At 45.4% G+C, this 22,809-nt stretch overlaps 1 protein-coding gene across 1 annotated transcript in view; it reads right to left on the bottom strand.

Annotated features, from left to right (window-relative positions):
* The window catches only part of LOC142968108 (latent-transforming growth factor beta-binding protein 2-like), a 71,858-nt gene that overhangs the window by 26,871 nt on the left and 22,178 nt on the right, over nt 1-22,809 (bottom strand). The window contains exons 4-9 of the mRNA XM_076107860.1: nt 17,524-17,774; nt 16,432-16,614; nt 13,454-13,660; nt 11,968-12,251; nt 10,680-10,782; nt 3,282-3,356 (exon numbers count right to left, since the gene is read on the bottom strand). Of these exons, the coding sequence (XP_075963975.1) occupies nt 3,282-3,356; nt 10,680-10,782; nt 11,968-12,251; nt 13,454-13,660; nt 16,432-16,614; nt 17,524-17,774 (1,103 nt within the window). The remainder of the gene's footprint in view (nt 1-3,281; nt 3,357-10,679; nt 10,783-11,967; nt 12,252-13,453; nt 13,661-16,431; nt 16,615-17,523; nt 17,775-22,809) is intronic.

Raw genomic sequence — 22,809 nt, 5'->3', positions numbered from 1 at the left:
AGCAGAATACACTCAATCACGAACCCTTCTCACTGCAAGACATTATAAACCTTGAAACTTTGAAATCTGGACAATCACACGGAGGAAATGGAAGAATGTTTTGGATTATTATCTTCCTCAACATCTTTCCTTCGCAGTGTCCAATAAGGTGACAGCATCCCTCGCTTACGTCAATTTTTCCCTCTCTGACTCCTGAACCGTGTGCTGGAGCGATACAGCGTCCAGTGGAGTTTTCTTATTGCTCCAACAGCGCAGGAATCACTACGCCAAATGGAGGCAAGCAAGCCAGTTAACGTGCCAGGAGCATAGGGGGACATATTTCAGGCGCTTAGTCATGCGATTGTGAGCGCACTGGGACCAGGCAAAGTTTGTTGTTCTACCGTGTTAAACAAAGAGCACATCATTAGGTCTTTTCCCATTGCTTTGACGACTGGAACCCGACAGCCTGCCACCACAGATTTTCCCAATTCTAATTAATCTCCTCTTGTTTTCTTGTTTTCGCTTCCTGCTGGAAAAAGTGAGTTTATAAAGGGATTGAGGCTGATAAATGACGTGGACTGAAGCAAATCCAGAGAATGCCTCAATGTTTGTCCTTTCTTCTTTTCTATCTCTGTTGCGCTTTGTTTTTCCATTTCTATTTTCACTTTTCTGTCTCTCTAAAGAGGAGCTGGTTCCAAAGCGGAGGCTGCCCTTATAATGCCAAAGCCTCCAGCCTCTATGTTATGACAACGTAAACGAGCTTATGTCTCTGTTAGCAAAAGTGACCTGTTTGGATGAGCAAATGATGAGGCCCGTACTGTGAAGACAATGAGGCAGACCACAGATGTCATGGCCATCCCTGATGATATACTCAGGAGATACACACTCCACAGAGCTAGGAACAACAATATTCCTGTACAGGTACTGTGGGAGCTGGGTTTAGTTTAAGCAGCATGCTATCTGGTCAGAGTTCAGGTCAGCGTTGGGCTCAGCCTTAATCACATGAGGTCTTTAATCCATGGTTCGGTTGAGTACCAGATTAGTGCTATTGTTACAGTCTGCTGGTGGGTTGATTGGGATTGAAACTGACTTCCATGACAACCTGTCATGATCAGCGCTAATCTCAACATCTATTTTGAATCTCTGCTTGGTTGCTCTAGTTGACAATGTTGACATGGTTGTTTTTATTGTCTAATGATACGTTTGGATGACTTCATTACATCTGAGAAGTTTCCAAACTGCGTTAAGTGTCAGCGAGTCTGCTGCGACCTTACTTGGCCTTAGACGCTCTTAAAAACAATACTCACATAAACACCGGCAGACACCGTAATAGAAATTGGCAGCATCGCCCCTCTTCAATATGTATTGGCTGCTATGGCTAAAGGGAGTACCTCGTGACTACTTTGGAAGTCTCAAACCAGACATAACTTATGGGGCCAGAAAGTCATCCGTTCAGAAACTGTGAATAGAGGGAATGCACAATGTCAAAATACAGCCAAAGCAGCCATCACTGAGAAAAGCAGATTCTCACAAGAACATTCCTGCTGTATAACCTAATATATCGTGGCCTCAACCTGTTGCTGTTTTCAATATGATAAATGTCAAATGTCAGTGTTTTAAAATTCTTAGTCACTCTTAGTAAGTTGGTCCAAAATATCAGAAGAGTTACGTAAGACTTCCATCATCTCTTCTTTGAAGTGGCCTATGAGTAATGTGACCTGCTCCGAGCACCGGTTTACCACCCACAACAGAGACGGCATCTATGTCTGCCGTTCATCTAACAAGCACAGTTACAAATGGCCAATTCAGCTGACCTAGTTTCTGAGAAGCGGCCTCTGAAGATAAGGAATCGGCTCTGATGGGGCATCTTATCGTAGCGTGGACATCACTGAAGGGTCAGGGGAATGCAAGCAGTAAATCATGCCAATTACCGAATATGAGACAAGCTCTGCTCTATTCCAATAAAATACACTACAAACAGCCCAGACTGGGAGCCCCAGTTTGGCATGCTGGACGCCATCCCGATAATAATGAAAGAAGGATTTTTGCTCCTTGGCAGTTGCTGCGAAACCTGAAATTAGAAATAATTTGGGGGGAATGGAGCAGCAGCTGAACGGGACAGAGACTTTAAAGCGCTCCAGTAAATATTGTGGGTAACTGTCAGCTTTGCTTTTTCGGAACTCAAGAAATGAGCAACAGAAAGGGAGGAACATCTTGAAACAATTACAAAAGACAAGCATGAATAATAGAAAGATACATTTCCACATGTGTTGGCTTGTTGACACACTATTGGAGAATAAGTGTGTCCTTGTCCACATGATTAAAATATGTTTCCCAGCTCAGTCATTACCTGATAACATCAATAGCATCGCACTGTATCAGAAAACATGATGAACTTGCTGAACCAGTGGATGAGGCATGATATAGATGTAGTCAAAGCTATCCACTGGACCGTTATGTTGTTGCACTCCATTGCGCTTCAGTAAGCATGGTCCTTTGGATCATGACACCCTTAATCAAGTCATTGCCACAGCTCGGGTCGAGCGTCAGAGAAGCTGCATTTGATTATTGAAAGTATCGGCGTCAGTTGCAGTGTTGGGAGATTAAACGGTGCATTTTTCCTGTGTCTTTCAGCCGCGGTTTATTTGCTCATGTCAACTAATTCCAGTGCTGTATACTAACACCAGAAAGAAATATAAATAGTCTGAGCTGTCTTGTCTACAGAGACTGTGGGTGGCTTCAGGATCTACCAGCCAGCTGTCAACTCGACACCTCTGGGATGCTGCAGTAGAGGAAAATACAGTGTACGCTCGGGAACAGTTTCACATAGAGATGGCTGGGTGAGCTAGCAGTTAAACAGGTTTCCTTCTGCTGTCATAGGGAACAGGTCTGCAACTAAAGCTTCCAAATACTCAGAGAGCCACATTTAGCATAATCGCAGCTTGATGTACCATTCTCAACCGAGCACCCTAAAGACCAATTAAAACAGCAGCCGCAGGTGCTTGCTGGCTGCTGAACTCTGACCCTGGACCAAGGCTAATTGTAGTCTTGACCGGGTTCCCACAGGGCCCAGACGTACAGAAAGCAATACTTTTATAGAGGTTCACAGGGATCCATGTATGCATGGAAACATATGGGCAGTACGTTTTTTTTTTTGAGATCCATGCCATTATATTTAATATAAGCAACGTTTTTTGTTATGGGTAAGCTACCTATTAAAATTTGTAGCGGGTTAAATCATATGATAACATTCAGAACATACTGAACTTACGACACATTCATCGACATATTTTAAAGCTTACCTTGACAGTGTGTGAGATTCATCCCTTTAAAACCTTTGGGACACTCCACTTGTCCATTTGCAATCACCGCATATGCTGCAAACAGAAAGAGAAAGCACAGCTTTAGATGAGCAAAAAGATCTGTGAGCGCCGAGCCTTTCTGTCACAAAGCATCGCATCCATCGCGCAGGCAGAAGAGGAGCCTGGCTTTAGGAGGGGACCATATAACTTACAGATGTGAGCATCTTGGCAAGAGGAAAAAATGAGGGGACCCACAGGTGGGCCCCGTGGGACTCCAGATTGAGTGTATGTAAATGGATACCCATCAACCACGTTTATAAGTCAGCACTGCCATCCAGCAGAATGTAAGGATAACACTCGACGTCATTTATAATCATATTACCTATAACTCTCCTCAACCCCAAGGGACACGTGAAGGAAGTGCTTACATCATAAATATGTTGAGGAAGCCTACGTGACCTTTATCGCCAACCGCAGAGCGAATCCACTTAAACAAGAGACTAATGACTCAAAATTCCCCCAAAGCAATGGGAATCATATGCTGTGTGCTTCAGGTGTGTTCACAGAAGTGCTGCAGTAAATAGGCCAACGTGGCCATAGTGACAGAGGCCTGAAAACATTATGTCATTACTCATTCGGCACGCAGTCAAGCACCCGCGTGCTGCATTAATGTACAGAGAGGTCAATGTGACTATCACGTGGCCGAGAAAAAAGTCTGTTTGTGTTTGAGTGTGTCTGTATCTGAGAGAGAGAGATACAGAGAGAGAGAGAGAGACAGAGAGAGGGAGACAGAGAGAGACAGAGAGAGAGAGAGGCAGAGAGAGAGGGTGGTTATTAGTAGCAGATCTTTCCATGACATAAACTGAGATGAAGATTTTTTATCATGTTTAAAGGAGATGATCCACCCTCTGATTTTGGAGGGTAAAATGTGTGTTTGGGTGAGGAAAGCTTTAAGAATAACGACATGCTTATTAGCATGACGGAACTGTTTCTCACTGTTACAGCCCATTCAGATTACAGTCATGAATCAGCCAGTTTAAAGCGATGACGGACGACCTGTGGTTGATGTTGCTTCCTAATCCCGATAGTCATGATTCTCTACAGCACATAAATACACTGGAAAAAAATGTTGTTTCTTCCAAGATTTCAAAAGAAAGAGATAAATAATGGTGAAATACGACTTTGCATCCATTTCTACTTGCGTCATCCAATGAGAGTACACGAAAGGAGAAATCATGGCATCCAAAATGTCCCACTCCCAGAAAACAGGAACAAATGACAGTGATGAAAATCTTTGGGTTCAAACCATGGCCAGGAAAAAACATGATTTGTACCAAAGTACCGCACTGCTTTGAACGTGCTGCCACAGCGATGAAGGGTTGAACACAGAGGTTGCACTACAGTAAACTACAGTCACAGCCTTGCCAGCAAAGAAAACACATCTCTTCCCCTGAAAGAGTGCGCTGGGAAAGAGAGACAAGTTGCTCTGTCTGTGACCAAAGCTCCACAAAACCAAGGTGTTGCGATGTGTGACTGAAAGAGAGCTCTGATGTAAATGACTGATCGCCTAAATGCGGACAAGCAGAACCAGACCAAATATCTAATCAGCCACCTACGCCAACAGACATAAGCAAATGCATACAATGAATCTAATTGATCAAATCTGTGTTAAGAAGCTCTGTCATTCGTTATCGAAGATCATTAATGGAAAGAATTAGGTGCCATATGGGTTGAGATTCCAAACCAAGTGGTCAGAAACTTTCAATATGTACAGAATCCCAATTTAGCAATCCCGTAAACGTCTACCGACGATACACAACCCAGCAATCGGTCATGAGTTTGTGTCATTTTCCCAGGAGTGACTGGAATGTGTGCCACATGGAGGCTTTGGGAACACGGTCCTGGAAGCTGATGTATGTTTTGGTCCTGCTGCGACCCATTGGACCAGGCAGGGTCAATGTACCTGAGGGCTGACAAAGCAGAAGTGGGTCAGCATGAAGGGGGCAACGGGAAAAGGGGGAACTGTGTCAAAGTGACGCCCTTGTTCCTGTCTGCCCACCTCCTCATCTTCCTCCGCAGCCTCCTAATCCCCCTTTCAGAGTTTTCTGAGTAATGAGCTGTTGTGGTAGGGCGGTGTGCACGCCCTCCTGCAGCGACGGGATCAGGGAAAGTCTGGCCTGAGTGACAGCAGGGCGCACATGCCAAGGGAAGCCCAGTAGGGGAGGTCCGGGTGTCTCAATAAAGCTTATTAGCAGGGAGGTGAGGACCTCTGCAGTCAGTAACAACATGAATCTGAGAGACAGCGCGTTTCAAAAACCTTAAAATGGCGTGAGAGAAAAGATTGAGACGTTGTAAAAGTCTTCAGCAGCTTTGAGACCTAATTATGTAAGTACCGCACAGACATTAAACGTGACGTGGTGTAAAGTTGGCATGTTTCCACATTTAACGGACACATTTCCACGTGTTCGTAAAACTTTATTTGCAAACAGGATCTAATTTGGTTGATTGTGCTCAACATTTTTCTCATTTGGCTCCTGGATCTTGAAAGTGCTTGTTATCAGAGTTCAGTTTAGTAGATCTTTATTGTTCCCTCAGGGCAATTTGTTTGCAGTCAAGTTTAAAAACCAGATGCTGAAACTCAGCATACAGAGATTGACAACAGCCCTCTACACGTACAGCACGTACTGGTTTCCCTTTGCAGGATGCCTTTATTATAAGATGCAGAGAGTTTTGGCTATTTCATTTATCAATTACATAATTTTAGAGCAAGTTTTGATAAATCTTTGTGTCTGAATCTTAGATTATTGTACCAGCAAATTTAGAACCATGTCTCCTGAACACTCACCTCAAGAAAAGATGATAATCAGCAGAACTAGGTGACGACTTGGCACTGTCATTGTTGTTATAGTACAAAAAGCTCAGAATTACGAGATATTTAAGAGGATTTAATGATGTGTCTGTTCTCATGCTTGTTTCTACAGTCACGGAGAAAACATGGAGTTACACAGGCAGTGGCTTGCAAGAGTGAGCTCAAGCTGCGCATCATTAGTGTCACCCCTGGTTACAAAGACTGTAAACCCAGACTGCTCTGTATCCACTGAGGGAACAGACAGAAGCTTCCAATTGTTGTGTATCCATTTAGTCCTGTTCAACAAAAGACTTTGTCACCCCTTACTCATTTATTGTCCGTCTCCACTCAATGGTATCGCGCATTCCACTGGCAACTGTTCAATAATATTTGCTTGAATTTCCTGACCTGAAAGTGTAATTCAAATTCCTTGGAGCTTCCTTGATAGACGGTGCGGCCCTGAATTCAATCTGCATTAATCCCCTTTTTAAAGTAAAGTTTGCTCCACACAGGGCCCTGCTGAGGACATTCAAATGAAAGGACAGCTTATGCAAAATGAGAGAGAAAGTAAAAGGGCGAAAAAGGCAGGAGGCTGAGAACGGAGAGAGTTTACGGTCAGATGGGCTCCTCGGCTGTACAGAAATATTCAATTACTAATTTGGTACAATCACTCTGTAGACCACCCGGCCCGGGGGCTGTTCTTCTAAGACGACTGAAAGGTCTGGTCCATCAATCACAGGGCTCAGAGCCCTTCACCAGTTTCCCCGGGGATCTGCCTGGGAGGCAATCTCAGTGTTGGGCTTCTTCTATTAGCTGTCTGGAAAACCTGAGAGCGCGTAGGAGACGGATTATGGAGGTAGGAGGGATCGATGCCAACCGTGTTCCTTTCCACTCTATTGGGGGCCAATCTATAGGAAAACAACCAACACCAAAGCCAAGTCCTCCTCAGGATCCCTTCCAGCAATTTACTTTCTGACACGCCGCCACGGGACAAACTGGTGCCGCCGCGAGAAAACTAGGAGCAAAGAGAGCTCTTTAATCACCGCGGAGAGTTTTGAGTCTTCTGAGTCTCTCAGATGGCAAAGCCATCTCTTCTTGACCTTTGAGCCAATGCTTGATTAGAGCAAACAGCTTAAGGGGAAGTCATTTGCTTTGAAAACAGAAGGTCTCCTTGGCACGCGCCATGTTTGCCGTTCTATCACGGTCCATATCACATGCCCTGTAAATAATGTGTCCCTGCCAGTGAAGTAAAGGCTAATCAGTTAGGACACATGGGACTAATATGAACATCCTCCCACAGATGCATTGACACAGAAACACTGTGCAAGCTACAAGATACTTGCTCAATCATTAACAGTCTTAGCTGCGTTGCTATTACTATCCAAAAGGCTATGATTGGGAGATTATTTGATTTTTCTGCAACATTAAGTCTTTACTTAAAACATACTTCTCATTGTTCTTATTCACGAAAGTATGCGTTTACATCTCTGTTTGTAGTTTGAACATTTTGCCTCACGCCCTTCTCCAAGATGCTGATGCCAATGGAAACCGCATCAAACACACATTTAAAACAGACCCACATTCCTCTATAATCTGCAATTTACTGTGGTACAGTAACCACCTGGGCTGGTTCCAAAAGAAGGCCTGCCATGGTACATTCCCAATAAAAACATGCTTAACTTCACTTGTATCCAATTAAGAAACGCAACACAAATTTCAAATCCATCTGCCTCCAACTGGGATTTACGTCTTGCAGTGGTTGGGTCTGCTCAGCGCTGATTAGCCGCGCTGCTGCCCAGCTAATAGATTCCATCATTCTAGTTGTGAAGGGATAACACTAAGTCAACATCAATGAATCATACGCTGTCAAAGACATGCGACGTCTCTATCCGATCACCATGAGAAGCTGCTGCGGAGCTGTTCCAGTGCTGCAACTGCCTATTTCTGAAGCAAAGTCACTGCATCTCTGGTTTTCGTTGGTAATTAACAAGTATTCATGTTTGATCAGCGCTAATAAAAAGTATTAAGCGCAGGCTTTGGCCCCCTTGATGGATGCCAGACTTAATGTCGGGGAAATAGTTGGGAGATTTAGGCGAGTATGAGTTCATGTGGGAAGATCTGTGGAGCTCCGTGGGCCCCCTCCTTCTTTGCCTCATCTGACTATATTGATCCAAACCTCATGAAGAATAGTGTCCTCGTTACAGAGAGAAAGAGGGGGGAGGGGGCAGTGACAGTGACATCATGACGGCCTCAATGACCCAGGTACGTAGAGTTGGAGGAAGCCAAGGCTCCTGTGGGTGTGGTGGTTACTTTAGGCCCCGGGGACGTCTCATCTGGCTCCCTGGGAAGCCTCCCAGCCTCACAGACTGGGAGAGTCACAGAGAGGGAGAAGCTGCCCAGCAATGACAGATGGGGAGACAAACGGCTTGTGGAATGCCATTAGCCGTGAAATTCACAGCGAGGGAGGGGCTGCCGGCACAATTATAGAGAGTCATGCCAACAGTGCAGTGGGTCAGACTCAGGCCACAGCAAATGGCCTTCAGTTGGGCGACCTCAGATCATCCCCAGAGTTACACAAACAACACTATCCTGCTGCCTCTTTGCTTTTGAAGGATAAACGAAATTTCGGGACCAGTGCATCCAAACTTCCTCCTCATTCTCATTCTCACTTGACTCAACACCTCACTGGTTAGCTCCCTTACTCGAGGACAGTTTTTTGACCAACTCTAGATCAGATTCTCTATCAGAAGTGATAATCCTAGATTGAATCAGTTGCAAATTCAAACAAAAGTGCAGTGTACGCCACCTCATCATCAGAACCAGAGGGATGGAGTTGACTCCAGCCTCCTCTGGTTGATCTGGATCTCATTATGACCCAGGAATCCTCAGCATGTGACTCTTAAAGGCTCCGGCTCCTGAGGGCTTTAACTCCCGCAGTGGCATTCATGCCTCCATAACGTCAGCCCTCCTTCACATGCACAACACTTACAAACACACATAATACCGTCCCTTATTTCCACAACAGTGACATAAAGTCCTTAGTGTATAGTAGAAACAATAATAAGCTCTATAATATCGTCAGCTGTACTTTCACAGACTTCACAAAGAGACCCAACCAGACAGCAATACATTTTGAGTCTATATTTGTGTACAGCCTTGTGCTGATTATACTATACGGTACTGTATCCTTCACTTTATTGAGTAATATAGTATATAATAGAGATATCTGAAGTAAATCCAGGAAGCAAAGACTTACTTAAACAGAAATGAACATAGTGTGGTCATGTTGGCGTCATCTATAAAATGTAATAAGGAAAATAAAGTAAAATTGCTTCCTGTCAGTCAACAGTGCATGTTTTAACCTGCTATAAACTGACCCTTAGCCTTACACCCCTAAATACAAACTGTGCTTTCATGACATCGTCACATACTTAACAAGAGACACAGGACACTCTTAAAAAGCTATATCACTTTTCGCCACACCGCGAGCCGACAACTGCACAAAAATGAGCGAACGGGGTATTCACTCCACAAAAACTTCAAAGGAGGGAGCAGGGGGAAACATCTGGGAGCCAAAAGAGATCATGCCGGGGACTGAGGAATCTGGCATGCCGAGGGAGATAGAGAGTGAGAGAGACAAGAATGGATCGGCATCTATGATAGATGGAGGAGATAGAGAGGGATGATGTCTGCTTCTGATTAAGGTCCAGTCAGACATTAAACAGGGTATGATGACTTTGACAGCCGTAATATGATTGTGTGTAACGTATGAAATGTCCCCAACATGCCACCAAAGCGGCTTCCCAGGAGGTCCTCAATAGTCTGCAAAAGTCCTGGCCTGCATGCAACACGCAGAGCTGTCAGGCTGAGTGAGAGTCTCCGTCTACAGTGAAGGGTGTCACCACCCACCCTGCCTGGCGGTGACGGCGTGCAACCACCCAGCTGCTGTTTCTCAAACCTACCGCAGCTCTGGTCGGGAAGCGGCTGAACTGCGGGTGTTCATTTCCTCTTTCAAGGCCACGTTGGCTCAATCCGCCCGCAGGGTGGGTGGCACTCCTGCCAGCCTCTCATCTTTATGCTAAATGTGTTTCCATTCACTTCCCGGGTTTTGGTTTTATGAAAGCGAAAAACAGCTTCATTCTCACAATCGGAGTGCATGGCCGAGTCACACAGGAGTTTAGGATTGTAATGAAGGCTGCTATGTGCTAATCCTCATCAGTCATCAGTTATGTTTAGGCCTGTGATAAATGCTGTGAAAATCAGGCACCAGGCATAAACAACTGCTGCTGAGGAACATAACTGGGGTCACTGACTAAACACCTTGATATGCAGCGCTGTGGAAGTATAGAGCCCAGCTGCGTCTTGTTGTTTTGAACCAATGTGAATAAACAGCACAAGAATACCAAGAGATCAACATACCAAAGGCACAACAGAAAACAATACAAACAGAATTAGACCAGATTAGAAATAGATTAGATTTAAGTATGAAATGGAACAGAGCGGGAAAACAAAATCGCTCAGATCGGATGGCTTCAGTCAGGAGGGCTTACCTGGTTTGGTTGGACACTTTTGGCAATTGTTTAGACCCCAGGAGTCTCCCACGCTTCCACAGCAATCATCCTGTTTGGTTAGGCCTGGCAGAGGCTTGCCACACTACAACAACACACATCTGCGTTAAATCTAAGAAATACGTTCTGATTATGAGTGTACATATTTGTGCACGCATGCTTGTTTGTGTTCAAATGTTTACGAGTGTTGGCAGGTGCAGGCTTGATGTCAGTGTGTTCTCCTCAGAGTGCGCATGTGTACCTATCTGCGAGGACAGAGTGAACTGGACACATCTGAGACTAGTTAGTTGCAGAACAACTATGAACCTCCTGGCAAGCCTTTTTAGGCACTTGGCTAATTGTGAAGAGAGATTCCATCAGACCTTATTGATTTTATTTTGCCAATAGAGGTTCATGAGACTAAAGAGGACATTCTTTTGGGGAAAATCAAACTGGCATACTGGCAGGAGAAGAGGGGAAACTACCGGCTAAAGCTCCATCTCTGGGGCACTTCTATTGAGGTTCTGAAAAATAATTTTGACTGCAAGCTTTCATTTCAAAGCTCTCTATGAAACCAGAGTAGAGAAAATGGGAGCTGCAGATCAGCACAAACAAACTTGTTCAAGGAATAATGCTGGCAAAAACAACTCTTCTGCAGATCCTTGTGTTGTTTCAACTGCAAAGCAAAAGACTATGAGTCAAACATTACAGCCAAGCAAACATATGCTGTATTAAGCCTCAGATTAGCCAAACTCACGCACTGCCACTTAAGTACTTCCCTTTCCTAACTTCCTCTTCGCTTTGACGAATGTCTGTTGTGACATTCGTACATTATCCCGACCATGCAACCTCTAGTAAATCTGTGGTGCATGTCATACTGTATGCATGGTACCATACACACCATGACTGAAGGCCATGTGCTGTGGCCCACATCGACACGATCTGAGGCACAAAGAGGACCACATGGGCTGAAATATCTAAGCTCAACCTCTGTCCTCCGAACACATCCTAACTCATAACATGCCTTTGTTGGGGAACCGGTGGAACATGAGATGACATGTGTGGTCGGAGCTCATAAATCCTGGACATGACTTAAATCATAGCTACAGGCCCACTTCCTGTTTGAGACAGCAGCAATCAGAGAAAGTGACGGGATGGGAGCGTGACTGTGGTAAAACAACACTTTCACTCGCTGTTGTCAAAACCTACGTTGGGCTAGGACACGCCAGGTGGCTTAACTCAGCGAGTGATGACAGTGTGCATAGGGTGTTTTAATGACTTAACACAATACCTGTCCATCAACTGTCTCTTGAAAGCATCTCCCAACTTGTCCGTTCTGATGGGTGTGCGTTCTGGCATGGTTATTCCCGTTCCCACTGGTGTGTGGTTGCCTGCTGCTATGGTCGTTGGTGGGTTCATGTCCGTTCCCAGGCTGAGAGCGCTGCTGGACAGAGTGAGCCCCATCTGCAGTGGCCGGTCTCTGTCCTGGCTGGACCCGAGCTACTTGGTGGATCTGGACTTCGGCATCTGGAGGGTGCTGAATGTGGACGTTCACCAAGGATGGGTGGAGAGACACTGGAGAAGAAGAGGCCCACAGTTTATACAATGTAGAGGATCATTTATAGCAGTGACACTCAATTTACGGCCTCGCCACAGAGGTAGGGGCTAAGTACTGAATGTATGTGTTTTTGAACTGGCCCCTGGCCTCCTGGCATTTTGCAAAAGTGGCCCCCAGCCAAAGCAAGTTGAGTATCCCTCGTTTATAGTTACAATTTTTGGATAATGTAAGTGGAAGCATCCTCAGCCAAGGGATAAAAGCTGTATATACACGCTGCAGTCTGCGATCTATCGGCTAACATCCTGCACAGAGTTGTTCAACCCACACTTAGCTTGCTCCACATGGGGAATTCCCGGCAATGAAGACAGTATTAAGATACGACCAAACAACAACAACAACAACAACAACACAAAGACTTTTTAAGTCTTTGGTTCAAATCAAATCATCTTAAAGACCAAAAACAGATTTGTTGAGGAACTGAGAAGATGTTGACATGTGGAGAATGAGCTCTTTTGTCCTCCTCCCAGAAGGGAAGAATCTATCTTCAGGGAGTGCCAGTTTTTTCCCAGAATCCTGAGCCACACTCATGAATCATATAGTCGCACAGACAGATGACAAGGACAGACCGAGGAGAAGACGGAGACGTTATCAAGAGCCCTGTACGTGAAACTGAGTGGTTATATAAAGCATACGGACATGAAGGATCATTTCTTTGTTCAATCCAGACATTGGACTCATGTCATTCAATTATCACAATTCATTTCAATTCAAAAGGGAAGACAGAAGATTTCTGAGGGGAATTTAAAACAATCTAAACTAAAGCCTCTGCTAGTTACTGTTAAAGCGAGATGCTGAGTGAGACGCAATGAGGAAATTGGAAATCAGGAGAAGAGGAAAGTGAGTTAATCTGATTTCAGTCTCATCACTTCATGATGTGGCCTTGCTCTGTTTCTAATAATCACATCTGTTTGATAAAAGCAGCATTGTGTGGACAATGTTACGGCTTCCACTAAGTCATCCATTACTTATTCTGCTCAAAATAGAGTCTGACCTCCACTGCTGGCGTGCAATGGCAGAGTGTTAAAAATAGTAGTCTTTATGCATTAAAAAATAAATAAAATGAAAACAGATAAAAGACCCTATCACACCAGCATTTGAAAAAGAAGCCAGTGGGAGGCCAATGGCTGCCCTCCCATTGGCCACAGCGGTGGGGGATTACCTTGCTGATTGGACAGTGGTAGAGTGTACATGGAGTGGAGGGGAGCTTTTGGTCCCCGGTGGCTGGCATCCTTGTGGCTGTGAGGGGTGGGTCTGGCAGGAGGCGGGGCTGGCAGGTGACAGAACTTCCCTGTTGAGTTTGATGGACACCAGCACAGGTTCCTGCCGATGCATCGGCCTCCATTAAGACAGGGTATCTGACAGAAGACTGCAGGGAGGACGGAGAGACAAACACAGGGGCGGGTGATTCAGAGGTAAAGAGAAAAAGATTAAGTGAAAGATTCGTTAGCATACACAACACGCCACATTTAATTACACAGATTTATGGATCCTCGTGCACAAGGATCTGGTAATAGGAAACAGAAAGGGTATTTCTAATAGGAAGGGCATGTGCTGAGTCTTCATGTGGACAGGCTTTGTCTGCACATTTTAATGTTGTTTTCAACTTCGTCCTGAGTGCCTCCTGCTGCACCTCCTTCATTGGCATGTTTTGCCTCGCATCAGTAACTCCTGTGCATGGTGATGAGTGATGACTCATCCTGTAATAATCTGTATGAAAAACTTGCTTGGCCGGCAGCAGGAAAACAACATGAATTTCCCAAACTATCATATCTTGGACAAAATTTCCAAGAAGGGCAACTGGCTCTTAGAAATATAAGTAAATTGAATCACAAAACATGCTCAGTCTACAGCTCGATTTATAGTTTTGCAATTTACCATGGGGAGAGAAAGAGAGAAAAGGCCAGCACTGGCCAGATGGTGTTTGACAGCACTGCTTTCACTGGCCTTATCTTTTGGCATACAGGACGGGTGCCAGCCCAGCCTGCTCCCATCTACAGATTCGCTCTGATCTGACCTCCGCTAACTCAAAACATCAAAGACTATCAAAAGGAGGAAAAAAATATATCCAACCGAGACAAATAAGAAAAAGGAAAATCTTGGATGGTCGGATGAAGGATGAAAAAAGTGAAGCACTGCACCTTTCTGGCTCAGCAGCACCACAAACAGGACTACTTTGCAAGGCAGCTGGACATACAGACGGCCCACCCATATGAGATGAAAGACGGCGCTGCTGATGGATACACGCAGTGAACTGCATCCTCTCTGTCTCACTGAGACAGACAGTAACACTTTAACAGGGTGTAAATAGGGAACGGAGAGAGCTCCCTGGCTCATAGTGTCAACAAGAGTGAGACTGAAGGAGGGAAGATGGAACAGATTGAAAACAGAGAAGATGGAGACAGAGAAAGAGAGAGAGAGAGAGAGAGAGAGAGAGAGAGAGAGAGAGGAGGGAATAAGGAAGAAGCAATGTGAGAAAAAAACCATTAACAAACAGACAGAAAGAGAGGTCTAGAGTTGGTGTCCAAACACACAGGAAGTCCTCCAGTGATTAGACATGCTGGCTAAATGATCAGTTCAAGAAGGCTATTAAATCCTCTCAATGTGGGATGCAGGCCTCGACTGGTCTATGAGGCCAGTCCCACACCGGCATGGGGCAGGAACTATTCTTAGACTACTGTCGACTCTGCATACCGGGCTCCCTGTCTGCCTATGTGTCTGTCCATTTAACAACCTCTAACAAGCAAAAAGACACACACACACTTCTCACTCAATAAACAGACTTCTACCAAATCTAATATCAGGCTTTAAAGTAAACGTTGTACACGGGGTGCGTATCAAGGGAGCCTGTTATAATTATCCAGACAGATTTTACTGCATCGCGTAGCGAACATAACAACAGCATGAGACAACTGTTTGCTGTCCACTTGACATTCCTCGACGAATACGCACGCCCGAGCAATAACAGGATGCTAGCCTAAATGGAAAGCAATCTCTTTTTAATGCACTCTTTAACGCACGCGTTTGCATAATGAAGGGAGATTTCTAGAGAGTGAAATTGGGGCATTAAAACAAACCCGCTGCTCAGGAAGACGTGGAGGTGCCAGGAATGTAATCGTGGGGGGAGGCCTCTGCCAGGACGCTGAAGTGTTTGGAATATCTACTCCATTTTCTAAAACCCCATTAATGGGCACATAAATCTGCAATATCAACCTGTTTATAAATCCAAAAGTCAGCTAGGTCTAGTGCGCTTAAGTGCAGGTTGGTTGCATGTTTGTCTGTCTGTTTGAGTTTGCATTTAAGGGGAATGAGAGGACTTGTATGTGTGCGGTATGTGCACCCTCTAATTCACAAGTAGTCATTATTTTGAGCCTTAGCGAGACCCTTAAAACTGATGAGAAAACTAAGAAACATGCCGGGGTACGACCCTACCGTTGGCATTGACCGACCCTTCCCTTCCCATGGACACTCCTGTGTGAATTTGGAGCAAAGCCCCCCCGGATAAATGGAAGGTTTAATGTAATCCCTATAAAATCCTGTTCATGCGGCTACTCTTTCTCTCTTTCTGCCTCTCTTTCTCCTCTTTCATTCGTTCCTGCTCTCCCAGGGAGCACGTAAAATGGTTAACGGCAGGGCCAACCGCGAGGTGTAAACCGCAAAGAGATGGGGCTAAGTGTTGGGAGCGTGGGACCACCAGCTCCACGTGTGTGTGTGTGTGTGTGTGTGTGTGTGTGTGTGTGTGTGTGTGTGTGTGTGTGTGCGAGGGGGAGATTAGCCCCCTATTACGGGGCTCGCTTTTAATCTGGTCTACCCCCATCTCTCCCACTTTCCCCTCTCTCTTTCTCTTTGACAGTGAGAGTTTGTAACGCAGCTCTCAGCTTTAATCTCCACCACTCTGCCTCCACTTTGAGGTCGGTATTCAGAACAGACAGCATGCCACTGGGAACCCATTTTTGTCAAGCTCACCCCATAAAAAAAAAGAACGAGACAGTCGGATGGAGACACGAGGGAAGTGTGTGAGAATCGAGCAAGAGAGGCAGTGACAGAGGGGGAGAAGAGAAGACGATGGATGACAAGCAGACAAGCAGACAAGAAAGATAGGGGTTAATGGCAATCAGAGGCCCAAGAGTTGACACTCACAGAGTCGGAAGCCCTGGTTCTTTGGCGGCTGCTGCTGCTGCTGCTGCGAGTTCTCGCTGTAGACCGTGGTGACGTCCCCCTTCTCACAGCTGTTGTAGCAGTGCCCACCGCTGCACACCCGGCGGCACAGCATGGGCGTGAAGACGATCTTAATGCGGTCCAAGTTGGAGGTGAGGTTGGCCCCTGGAAGACACACACACACCTGGGTGAGGAGGAGCAGCGGCAGAGACAGGCTGGAGACGAGCTGCATCCTTCCTCCTTCAGCCTCACTGTGACACACTCCCAGTCTGGGCGAAAGGGAGGTTTATAAGTGTGCGAGGGTGTGTGCTGACGGCTGGGCAGCTGAATGAGCGATGTGCCACAGGCCAGCAAATGAGGGGAAAGAATACTATTAAGTATCGGGCCAACCTCCAAAGCCCTTTATCTTTAGGGGAAGGTGTTTTGGATGTGTGTATGTATGAAGGAGACAAAGAGAGATTGAGTGCAAGTTAACATTGTGTAATGTTGGGAAGCCGTTCAACAGCCGTTGCTGTGGTACGCGGCTAAAAACAAGCTTGAACAGCAGACAGCTGTTGGATGCTGCATGCTGGATGTCGGATCGGAGCAAGATGAAGTAGTGAAGGGAGAATAAGGAATTAGGAGAGACAGGATCACATTTATTTTTGTTGTGGGTAGAGGCGCCAGGGTTCAGCGCTTGTCATGTCAGAGAGGTGACAGGGCAGATTCCCAAACATATCAAAGCATCCACACACACACACACACTGACACACACACGCTCACACACTGTATGCAGCTTTTCTATCAAACGTCTGTCTGTCTGGCGTGATGCAGACCACAGAAGGGGGGTGGGGTGGGAAGTGCAGCCTGGGGCACTGCCAATTTCCTTTCTTGTGGGTAATGTTCCATTCAACGATGACACCATACATGTGTACGTGTGTAAGCTAGCCTCTGTTAATGGAGCCAGAATGATCGTGTTTGCTTTGACGTGGGTAGGGAGATCAGAAAAGTTAAGTATGCATGTAAAATGAGAGCGAATACAAGTTTTGTGATATTCATTTCACAGTGTAATAGACATGTTTTTGTTCTTCTTACCTGCTGGGGATAATGCATTGTTGAACTGCCCGGGCAGCTGGCTGTCGCTGCTAGGCCTGTGAGTGTTGCGATGCCCATTTCTGTGTCCATGCCAGGTCCTGCGTTCACTGCCATGGCCGTTAGCGCGGCCGTTGCCATTTGGTAGAGCGTTGGACGTTATAGGCCCGGAGGATGATGGATAACGTTTCACAGTGCGGGAGGTTCCAGTCTGCTGAGGGGAGGAGTCAGGGGGTCCCCGTCTCACTTGGGTCCTGTCATTCACATCATCACAAGACCATAAACATATGACGCTAATATCCCACACATATACATACACTCGCTAAGAAACACCCATCAGCAACGTAGGTGCATCGCTGTGAAATCCATTTAAGTGTGTCCAGTAGAAAATAATATTCCTGCTGCCTTAGGTCATAGCTTTGCCTAATTGATTTTATAGATGAGACACAATGATTTGGAAGTCATTTTGTTTTAATCATATTAATAATACCGTATCATTTTTTAAGCACATAGGGTTTCTCAACTAACATCGGCTGTTAAGTCACAGAGCCGTCACCCTCCCTAATTAATGAAAATATTCTGTTTAACATTGAAGACATTTTGCAAGAGAAGATTTTTCATCACCGATTAACAAATAAAGGCTCAGGCAACCAAAGGGAATACGACTCACAGGTCGCAGTTTGTTTGTGTGTATGTGTGTGATTAAACTACAAAACCTGTCCATCACCCACTGTGTCTGCTTGACTAGATTATGAACTCCCTGTTCTGTCTGACTGTGGCCCGACCAGGGAATAACATCCTGAGTGTTGCACCGGGCTGGAGGAAGTATTAAAACTAGGGTCGAAGAACAAAGCTTTTCCAGGCCTAGGTTAATTGATTTGGGTCAATTAACCTAGCCTGTGTTGCACGTCCTGGAAGCTGAGCTCATGTGAGCGACCTGGGGGAGGCGCGTGCCTCTCAGACAGACAGGCAGACGGGCCTACCTTGGCTCCGGGGGTGTAAGAAAGCTTGGGGAGTGCTGGGGTTCAACCCTGCAAAAGACATCTGGATCCCACTGATCTGCCCAGACAGACAGTCAGCAGAGCAAGACAAAGATGAACCGTGTCGGGGAGATCAGAGGAATAGTTCTACAAAGCACACCTGTGGCCCTGTAAGGTTGAGGCTGTAATCAAATCCCCAAATGATATAAACCATGCATTAACATGTATTACATGTGGTTTTTAGCCACACACCACATATTTGCACACTAAATCAGCTCTGTCGAGCAGACGCACAACGATAATCGGGCAAATAAACACACGTGTGCACGCTGCACAAAAATGAATACGTGTACACACACACACACACACACACACACACACACACACACACACACACACCCTCTCCCAGCTGTGCTGGATATAGCACAGGCCTATGCATGTCCCTTTACTCACAAACCACAGTCCACATGAAAAGGGGAAAAAGGAGAGACAAACATTTGATAGTAGTCTCTCACGTCATCTTTTCAAAAGACAACAGGCAGCAACTATAGCTGACATCTGCTGACCCAGATCCTGAATCTCCAGGGCGGGTCCCGGGGACAGGATGTGACACGGGGAAACAAGAGGTGCTGGTGTCAAGGTGGTAAGGACTTACAGGAGGTGGCTAACCCCAGCTACACCGTCCACTCCAGATGATCGGGTTTTTCCATCACTAACAGCCACACCTGGCCGACAAGCATATCCTGCTTCACTTCCTATAGGCCTAGCCAGATGTTGCTCTTTCTGCCTCTCTCACTGTCAATGGCAAAGTGACTTCCTCCTCATCATGAGCTCACCGCTGCCCTCCCTGCCTGCAGATCAGGGGGCGGTGAGGGCAAGCCACTCACTCTGCACCTTTGATGTCATCATTAGGAACTTCAAGGCCTCCGCGATCCAAGCAGCAACCATTCCCCCGCCTTGTTCTGGGCGATTTTGAAGACCTCTGGCAAGATTTACATGGAACGTGGTTTCAACATCGGATGGGGAAAGTGTTTTGGGTATCAAATGATGGCCATATAGTTTGAATTAAGTCATTGACGGCGATGCTAAGAGATTTGAGCATGAGCATATGGTGTAAAGACAGAATTGAGGCAAATAAAATAAATTATTGGAGAAATATATTGAATTTATGAAATTTCAGATCCATCTCTCGAAATGTCCAAAATGTTGAACAATTACTTAAATTAGAAATGGCCAAATAAAAATCATTATGAACACATGTTGCAATCATGAGGCCAAGACATTTAGAGACTTTGATTACATTAGGGAGATTCACTTGCATACGATGTGATGCTTAACTGGGTCTAGTACACGACATGTATTATTTCATGTTCAGAACATGTGCTCAATGATTACATTCAAAGAGAAGCAATCAGTTCTTTTACACCGATTAGTCTCAGTCCAAACACTCGATCAAAGCGTTTGTGTCTGATAGCAGCGGAGGCCTCCAACTAAAACCATAAAACCATTGGCGCTGTCCACCTCCACTCATCATCACTCACGTACGGAAAGCAGTTAGAACCAAACCTCATCACATTTGAGTAAATTACAAATCACAGCGAGGGCCAAGAGTCCACACTGTAAAGCGTCCAATGTGTTTCGCAAAAGTATTATTTGGCACTCAGTTGCTACGAATGTTTGAAGTCATCGCGGCAATACGACATGAATATTCACGCTCATGAAGGCATGACAGGCAGCATCGTGGCGGTCCCAGCCGTCCTCCTGGAGAGGAGCACAAACAGTCAAGCCAGGACCAAGAGCTGGAGGATAGTCAAAAAGGCTATAAACCCTCTGATCTCTGGGCTTCTGCTGATGCTGAACTACACTGCCACTGGGGCTATGAAAACACCACTTCCCATCATCCCCGTGGTGACTGTCTTCTTTCTTATATAGACAAAGAAATTGTGGATTTATCTGATGATCCTGTTCACCTAAAAGATTCACACACACGCCCAGTGGCCCAGATCCTCAGGAATTGTTTACATCTCCAACCATCTCCGTAGCCCAGAACAGTGTTTATATGAAGCGCTACGCAGTAACGTATGGCCCACTGCTGATTCATTCACCAACAGCTCAGTCTCCGAGGTGCTTTCATTATCTTCTCTCTCTCTATAAATCTCCACAAGAATTAAAGCGGATTTGTCAGTTAATGCATTGCAGACAGAGAGCCTGGTTCTTCTGGGCTTAGGATGCCAAGTAGGTTGGAAAGGATTGTGAAATTAAATGGTTTTTCACCGGCCCTCTCAGCACTCGAAGCTCAGCACAAGTCTACCTTGGCAAAGCTCGTTTTTCATTTTGATTTGTTTGAGAGTACCAAAGTCCGAACCCGCATCTAATGGCCCGGATTGCTGGCTTACGGCAGCTAATGCAGAAAATAGGCTCGATATGAGGAGCTCATCTGGTTGTTGGATGTAGCCATTTGGCTATGAACAGACTGTCGAAACAAGACAGCCTGACAGCAGGCAGAGGTGTCTGGCATGAGCGTCCCAGTCTGGGTCACACGGCACAACCCGATAGCTCCCAGCATTGTCACTTTGTCCCGTCTCACTCCTCTCTGTGTTGGACTGAACATGACCTTCAGGGTGACAAGTGGCGAACCATCAGCAGGTTTACGAACCGATCGACACAAGAGTCGCTCTATCCTGCTGCGGAAAATCGAGTCATTATTCTCTTTATTTAAACAAAATTTAATGCTTCCATTTACCTCTTTCCAACATGGAGCGTCAGCCAAAAGCCCCTATTACATAAGAACCACACATAATTAGGGCAATTTAAAAGGCTACTTGTTAAATGGGAAAGTAAATGAGAGTTTACACACATTGGTCTCGTTCACAGAAAGCATTAACGACTATTGTTCATTTCAAAGCTTGCGCTAGAACATAAAGATCATCGGTCTCACTGGTGGGAACGGCAGAACTCGAAAGAAAGGAAGTATGCAAACAGCAGCTGAAACAATGAAAATGTTGTGCTGCTCAACCGCTGCAAACACTGTTGGCAACAAAGGAAGAGGAGATTTACGAGTGTATTTGCAAACTGCACTTGTGCAGTCAGAGAGAGAGAGGCCTGTGAGCGAAACAGAGCCCTGTGTGAGGGGTACGGACCGTTTTTGGATGCAGCAAAGCATATTGGCACTCTCCCAATTCATTTTAAGTGTTCCCTATCAAGTGGCAAAGCAGTTAAGGGATTAAGAATAACCATGCAGCCCAAAGACTTTCCAGAAATACGAAATTTTTCAGACATGTTTCACTATTAAAACTGTGAAACGCCGTGCACTGGACGGGGATTATATACATCGTTATGCTCTGGATTTTAAATGCGTCATATGAGAGACGTTTTTTCGGCATAAAACTCAACAACAGATGGTGATCCACATTTCCCAGACTAAAGCCTACAGACAAGGAAGGAGAGTGCAGACTGTTGAAACTAGTCCCAGGAGGTGTTATTCAAGAACATTAGCAAAGACATACCCACTTGACTCTTGTTCATGTTTTGCTATCCAAAGCCCAAAAGTGTTATGAATCTCTGTGACGTCCAAGACATTAACTTTAACGTTCCAAGTATGACTTGTTCGCTATAGAATTTGATTTTGGCTTTGATTTGACTTTTATATCTGATATTTTACAAGAAATTAAATTACCAATTGGATATTTTAAGTCAATTTCTTTCTTACTTTGAGAGGACAGAGATTTTTTCCCCATGTTTGATCTGGCCGTGACGGCCCACAGGCAACGAAGGCAAAAGTTGAATTCAAAATTTGGTCTGTTTTAACAGCCTTGGTGTATTTTAGGAGGTGAAAGAAGTCTCTGCGGGCTGAGAAAGAATCAATCCTGCACCCAGTCATTGCACCAAACCATCTGTACCACCAGTGGTCAAACCCCACTGTGGTCACACGTCTCATTCCTCAGGCTTCATGCAGAACGCCCTCATCCACTCACCATTCACCGCTGAGGTCCCTGTGTATTTCTTTCAATAAAACCCTGAGGTTTGAACCACTCAGCATGCACCAATAAACATATTCTCCAACCCCGAGGGCATTTTCATTACGCTGTTGTTGTGTGTTCTTCACAGCAACAAGGTCATGCAATGGCACGGCGGTGAAGTTTGTGTATGTTGTGAATTCAAAAATAACTCAACACCAGCCTCCGTCGTATTAAAGTCGCCCTGCAATTACAGCTTTTCGCGAATGCTTAATCTCTGTGAGTAAATGTTTTAACCTCCGCTGGCTACTCTCGCAACTTGTTTATTAGCAAGATAATCGCGAAGCTTGCAC

This window comes from Anarhichas minor, unplaced genomic scaffold (assembly GCF_050575085.1).
Source record: "Anarhichas minor isolate MPS153535 unplaced genomic scaffold, ASM5057508v1 ptg000040l, whole genome shotgun sequence".
NCBI classification, from domain to species: Eukaryota; Metazoa; Chordata; class Actinopteri; order Perciformes; family Anarhichadidae; genus Anarhichas; species Anarhichas minor.
The sequence above is the reverse complement of the archived record's forward strand: the minus strand, read 5'-3'. Positions and strand labels throughout refer to the sequence as shown.